At 44.9% G+C, this 6,766-nt stretch overlaps 2 protein-coding genes across 2 annotated transcripts; both read left to right on the top strand.

The window, feature by feature from the left end:
- Positions 1-1,180: 1,180 nt before the first annotated feature.
- Positions 1,181-3,016, top strand: LOC147945130 (uncharacterized). Its single transcript, XM_087511332.1, has 3 exons — positions 1,181-1,481; positions 1,545-2,081; positions 2,166-3,016. The coding sequence occupies exons 1-3, from the start codon at positions 1,181-1,183 to the stop codon at positions 3,014-3,016; spliced, it is 1,689 nt and encodes a 562-aa protein (XP_087367458.1).
- A 2,133-nt stretch (positions 3,017-5,149) lies between these two features.
- Positions 5,150-5,611, top strand: LOC109132408 (uncharacterized). The gene has a single exon (XM_019244012.1). It carries the CDS (start codon positions 5,150-5,152, stop codon positions 5,609-5,611), a length of 462 nt encoding a protein of 153 aa, XP_019099557.1.
- Positions 5,612-6,766: the final 1,155 nt, after the last annotated feature.

Raw genomic sequence — 6,766 nt, 5'->3', positions numbered from 1 at the left:
TGCTTGCTTGCATGCTGTATGATGTTGGGGTTGGGGTTGGGGATTATTTCTTTGCAGGAACCCTGAGCTCACTAAGTAATACTAGATTACTTATGATAATAATTTGTGTTGCAGGTAACCCTAGAGGGAACTAGAGGGCATGGTGAACGATAGGAACCCGGAGTAGTTTTATTTTGTGTTTATTGTAAAATACAAGTATGTTTTATTTTGAATCAAACTTTGGCACTAGGCCTTATCCAAAAACTCTAAGATCTTTTGGTATCGGTTTTGTAATAAACTCTTTTCATCTAATAAAGTATTCGGATTTCTGTTAAACGGGCAAGTGGTACTGATATAGACTTTGTCCGAGTCGGCTGAACGCACGGTGTCTCTGTAGGGTTGTAAAGCCTTAAGGATGTTCCGTGTGGTCAGGAACCTCACCGATGGACTGGCCAAAGGGTCCTGATTCGTTCTTGCACCCGGCCGGAACGTTGGTGAACGTTTCCATAGTGGGGTCCCGGTGCCGTCCGCAGTCCGCCCGGCCATACGGCGGTTTGGGGGTGTTACAACGGTGGTATCAGAGCATGGTTATGATGCTATATTACTCGTGTTTTCAAATGTTTTATCGAGTCAAAATGGTCGCAATAGACACTTAGGATAATCCGGTTCGTTCATCACTTAGGGTTAGACGGGATTAAGTAAACCCTTTGTTGATCGTGGATGCAAATGTCTGATCAAGGATCCGAAAGGCCTAGATCGATGCACTTTTCACCGGACACAGGGAGGGGTTCAAGTCAACAGTTTGGTCCGGAGGAATAGGGTCCACAGTTTGAGGACGAACAAGGGGAGGAATCGTTTCCAGGCATATTCCAACCAAATATGTATATGCCTGAATGGGATGTATCTGTCGCGACGCCGAGATACACACCATCAAGTTCAACTCGGTACAGTACGCCGGAGAATATGTACCAGCCAGCACCAGGATTTTCATCGATTGGTCAGTTCACTGCCAATCTGAACCTGAACATGCCAAGAGGAGACCAAGTTCGTGGCGAAGGCCCGAGAGAGTAGAATGTACCAGAGACCCAGCAGACACTTAAGATGATTCAAGATCTTTTGAACCACATGATTCAGCAGCAGCAGCGGAACCAAGGAAATCAATCAGCAGAAACTTCATCAGATCATTTTATAAAAATTAGTGATGATGATGAGGAACCTAGGACTTCCCAAATTCAAAGGAGATCCGAACACGGTCCTAGCAGACACATGGATAAGAGAATTGGAGACTAACTTTGAAATGTCAAGATGTCCAGAAGAGTTTAGAAGACCAATCGCAGTCAAAATCCTAGAAGAAGATGCTCGTGCATGGTGGGATAGCGTGGTTTCTCGCTATCGATATCAGACTATATCATGGGATATATTCAAGAGGGAGTTTGAGCAAAAGTACTTTCCACCAGAGTCGCGTGACCGACTAGAGAATCAATTCTTGCGACTGGAACAAGGTGAATTAAGTGTTTGAGCATATGGGAGAGTTTTTACAAGACTTCGGAGATATTTGTACCAAGGTAATGACAATGAGTTAGCTATGGCCCGGAGATTCTTTAACGGACTCATGACAGATATAAAGGGAAGGTTGCACGCTGTGACATACCGAAGCGTTGCAGAAGTGGATGAGAGAGCGGTGAGTGTTGAGGACGCCATCAAGATGGAAAAAGAGATTGTGGCCCGAGAGAAAAAGAAGGAACCAGTTCAGCAGAATAAGATTGTAAACTTTCGGAAGGCGAATCAAGTAGCAGGACGAAATTGGGGCGCAGGCCGTGGTAAAGTCAATATGACTGTTAACCAAGGAGGACGTACTACGAACAACATGGATCCTAGGGGATGCTATATGTGTGGTCAACTTGGGCATTTTGCTCGAGCTTGTCCAAACGTTGTGGAAACAAAGAATACCAGTTTGTCATCCGTCACATGTTTCTACTGTGGCGATATGGGACACTATGCGACCTCATGTCCATCGAAGCCGACCAAACCGAACACCCAAACTGCGAACCGTGCCCAGCCAGTGCAGCAAGTGAAGGAACCCCCAACAAAGAAGCAAGCAGGTTTGATTGGGTTCTAACTCTCTTGTGAGTGTTTGTGTGATTAGTTTTTGCATTGCTTTTTTCTTATATTTGCCTTGCATTTAGGAACATTAGTTGTTGGTGGTAACCCCACACATGTACTGTTCGATTCGGGAGCGTCCAATAGTTTTGTGACTCCTAAAGTGGCTGACAAGTTCGGAGACTTGTGTGAGGAAGAAGAAGTGAACATCAACGTCTACACTGCTAGTAATCAACCGCCTCTGAAGACAAGAAGATGGTTCAAGGAAGTGTCGTTAGTCTTGCAGGATACAAACCTCCCGGTGAATCCTCTAGTGATGCCGTTGGAAAGGTTTGATGCTATTTTGGGAATGGATTGGTTGTCGGAGCACCAAGCCCATATAGACTGCAGCAGGAGCAGAGTTGTATTTGAAATTGGAGGAAGGACACCTCTAGTTTTCAATGGAATTAACCCAAGTAAGACGACATACTTCGCATCTGCAGTAAGGATTGGAAGATCATTCGAAGAAGATAATGTTTATCTAGTCACTCATACCGCTAAGGGAGGAGATGACAAGGAAGGCATGGAAGTTGAGGACATCGCCGTAGTCAGGAACTATGAGGACGTGTTCAGACCGTTAGAAGGATTGCCTCCACCAAGGAATCATCCTTTTACCATAAATCTTGAGCCCGGAGCTACCCCGATTGCTAAAACACCATATCGCATGGCACCAGCCGAGTTGGTTGAACTTAAAACTCAGTTAGAGGATTTGTTGGAGAAGGGTTTTATTCGACCAAGTTCATCGCCATGGGGAGCCCCAGTGCTATTTGTCAAAAAGAAGGACGAAAGCATGCGTTTGTGTATTGATTACCGAGGAATCAATAACATAACTATCAAAGACAAGTATCCGTTGCCGCGGATTGATGAGCTGTTAGATCAACTCAGAGGAGCAAGTTGATTTTCGAAGATTGATTTAGCCTCCGGCTACCATCAGATCTTGATTGCAGAACAAGATGTGATGAAGACTGCTTTTCAAACAAGATATGGCCAGTATGAGTTCGTGGTAATGCCGTTTGGACTTACCAATGCACCGGCAGCATTCATGCGTTTAATGAATGAAGTTTTTCATGACTATTTGGATCGATTCGTGATAATATTCATCGATGACATCCTTATATATTCACGGAGTGCAGAGGAGCACGCAAAGCATTTGAAGAAAGTGTTGGAAAGACTAAGGGAGATGAAGTTGTTCGCCAAGTTCAGCAAGTGCAAGTTCTGGCAAAGGGAAATTGGATTCTTAGGACACCGAGTTTCAGAGCAAGGCGTGTCCGCCGACCCAGAAAAGATCGCCGCAATTCAGGATTGGCCGAAGCCAACCTCAGTGTCCGAAGTTAGAAGTTTCTTAGGACTGGTAGGCTATTACCGAAAATTCGTAAAGGGGTTTTCATCTATTGCAAAACCTTTGACACAACTCACTGGTAAAGGAGTACCTTTTATATGGAGCGAAGAGGTGGAAGAAGCTTTTAGGAAGCTAAAGGGAGCATTGACAACAGCACCAATGTTAGCTCTACCCGAGCCAAATCAGCCATACTCTGTGTTCACAGATGCATCAAGAGTTGGTGTTGGATGTGTTTTGATGCAAGGGGATAGAGTGATTGCCTATGCCTCCAGACAGTTAAGAAAGCATGAGGAGAACTACCCCACCCATGACCTTGAAATGGCAGCCGTGGTGTTTGCGTTAAGGATATGGAGATCGTATTTGTATGGAGAAGCTGTCCAGGTATTTACGGATCATCAAAGTCTTAAATAGTTGTTCACGCAACCAGATCTTAATTTGCGCCAGAGAAGATGGATGGAATTTGTTGCCGATTACGATTTGAAGATCCAATACCACCCAGGAAAAGCAAATGTAGTGGCAGATACGCTAAGCCGAAGGAAAGCACAAGTTGATGTCGAGAGAGACGTGGAATCTCTAGCCGACGAATTGAAGAAGGTAAGGCTTCTAGCCTTAGAAGGAGAATCTAGTGAGCCGTTGGGTTTACAAGCTGTAACTCAAGCGAGCTTACTACATCGAATTCGCGAAGTGCAACCCAAGGACGAGAACCTGAAGAAGATTATCGAGGAATTGAAGAGTTTAGCCGGACCGAATGCAAATGGTTACCATTTAGCGGATGATGACACCTTACTCCTTAATGGGAGAATAACTGTACCTGACCGGAATGGACTATGAGAGGAGATACTGAGAGCAGCCCGCAGCTCAGCGTTAAGTGGACACCCAGGAAGCACTAAGATGTACAAGGACGTGCGTAGATATTTTCATTGGCCTGGACTGAAAAGAGCAGTAGCGAGATGGGTAAGCCAATGCGACTCATGTCAAAGAATAAGGGTAGAGCATTAAGTGCTAGCAGGTTTGCTTCGCAACTTTCCCATACCAACTTGGAAATGGGACTCTATCTCGATGGATTTTATTACTGGTCTACCAATAAAGAAGGGACGAATCAATGACGCAGTATGGGTAGTTGTTGATCGTTTAACCAAAGTAGCCCATTTGGTTCCAGTAAGAAGTACAAACCAAACGCCTGTTTTAGCCGAGGAGAACATAGATGAAATCTTGAAGCTGCATGGAGTGCCACCAAACATTGTTTCTGACCGAGATCCAAAGTGTGCATCGATATTTTGGCAAGATTTGCAGAGGGCTTTGGGAACAGATGTTCACATGAGCACCTCATTCCACCCAGAGACTGATGGACAGACGGAAAGGACTATCCGAACCATAGAGGACATGATCCGACTATGTGCTTTGGAATGGTCTTCGAATTGGGAGAAGAATTTGCCATTAGTCGAATTTGCGTATAACAATAGTTATCACACGAGTATCGGCCTGTCACCATTTGAAGCGATGTACAGAAGACCTTGTCGAACGCCTATGTGTTGGACGGAAGTTGGAGAAAGGACGAGCTTCAATCACAAACTGATTGATGAGACCGCATAGAAGATCAAGTTCATTCGAGAGAGCATGAAGAAAGCTCAGGACCGCCAGAAGAAGTACGCGAACCATAAAAGGTGAGAAGTGGAATTTGAAGTCAGAGATATGGTGTACTTGAAGGTCGCACCACAGAAAGGAAAGGATCATTTTGGTAAAGTGGGAAAGCTTGCGGTAAGGTTCATTGGACCATACCGGATTGAGAAAAGAGTTGGAGAGGTAGCCTACCGGCTATCTATGCCCGAGGTTATGCGGTTACATAAAGTCTTCCACGTTTCACAACTACGGAAGCATGTACCAGATCCCAACATGATTGTGCCCGAGCCTATCGAGGAGTTGGAGCCAAATCTCACCTACCTCGAAGGACCGATTGGAATAGGGCAAAGGAGGACTCGGAAGTTGAAGAACAGGAGCATTCCTCAAATTCAAGTATTCTGGGGAAAGCAGAACCGTAAGGTCATCACTTGGGAAGATGAAGATAGAATTCACGCGAAGTATCCTCAGCTGTTCGTCGAAGAGGATGAAGCAGGATCATCGGAACCCTATGGAATTCGGGACGAATTCTATTAAGGGGGGGGAGAATGTAATGACCCTCACCAAGGGGTAAAATTAAAAATAAAAACCCCTGGTCCAAGGACGTGCAAGGGACACAACTGGAAGGCAAGGAAGGAGGGTAGAAGAATTACGGAAGTAATGTCCGAGAAATTCTGGACGAATCGAGAGATGGCCAATGGTAGCATGTACCATGGACCATACCGGACGTACGAGCACGGACAGACGTACAGACGGACTCCGAACGATCAAGTACATGTGCAGACATGAACCAAGGGTGGGAAAGAGCCCACTAAGGGAGTTGAATATTTTATTCAAAGTGGAGTTAGTGGAGGATTAAACAATTCAAAGTGGAGTTAGTGGAGGATTCAACAAAGTTTTAGTGGCCAAGTGTTAATGTTAAACACTCACAAGTGTTAAGCAACATGCACTAAGGAAGAAGAAATGCATCTCATGCATTGGCCACCTCCACCGCCCAAGCTCTCTATAAATAAGACTTCCCCCTTCTCATTTTCGCAAAAGAATACAAGGGGTAAGGAGAGAAAATTGAGAGAGAAGGTGAAGAAGAGTGGGCGAGTTCGCAAAAGAGAAGAAGGGAAGAAGCAAGACGAAACTATCGACCGCTTCAAGGTTGAATTGATAAGGAAATCGATTTCAACAAAAGAGGAGATCCAAGTGTGCCGCGAGAGAAGCTTCATCAAGAAAGTCAGATGATCGCTGGTTTTCTGTGAGTTCAGGCACATATTTTGCCGGGCTAGATGGGGATTAAAGACATCCATCTAGTGCACGGTTTGCATGAGCATTTAGTTGCATTTTTACTTGAATTTCTTTTGTGATTTTCTTGTTTAAATGCATGCGCTGTGAGGTTACACCGGTTGCTAGTTTGAAATGTTCTAGTAACAAGGGTGGTAAATAAGTTAAGATACTTGTAAAATTATGAGCTTAAAAACCATAAAAACTCAAGTATCAACTTTGGTGAAGTGTTAATGCGTTTTAGTCCGCGAGAAATTCCGGCTAGCGTAGTAAGATTGGGGTATTGCTATCCTTCCAATTCCGTACCACATGCAGCCGCGATATGCAACCCATGTTCGTGTGTTTGTAGGGTTGGTTACGAAGAGCTCGGAGGTTACTGGGCTCGCTACCCTGGCCGAAGCTGTCTACACGATGGTGTGG

The sequence above is a fragment of the Camelina sativa genome, chromosome 4, assembly GCF_030686135.1.
Source record: "Camelina sativa cultivar CO46 ecotype springtype chromosome 4, ASM3068613v1".
NCBI lineage: Eukaryota > Viridiplantae > Streptophyta > Magnoliopsida > Brassicales > Brassicaceae > Camelina > Camelina sativa.
Note: the sequence above shows the minus strand (reverse complement) of the source record. Positions and strands in the feature narration are given on the sequence as shown.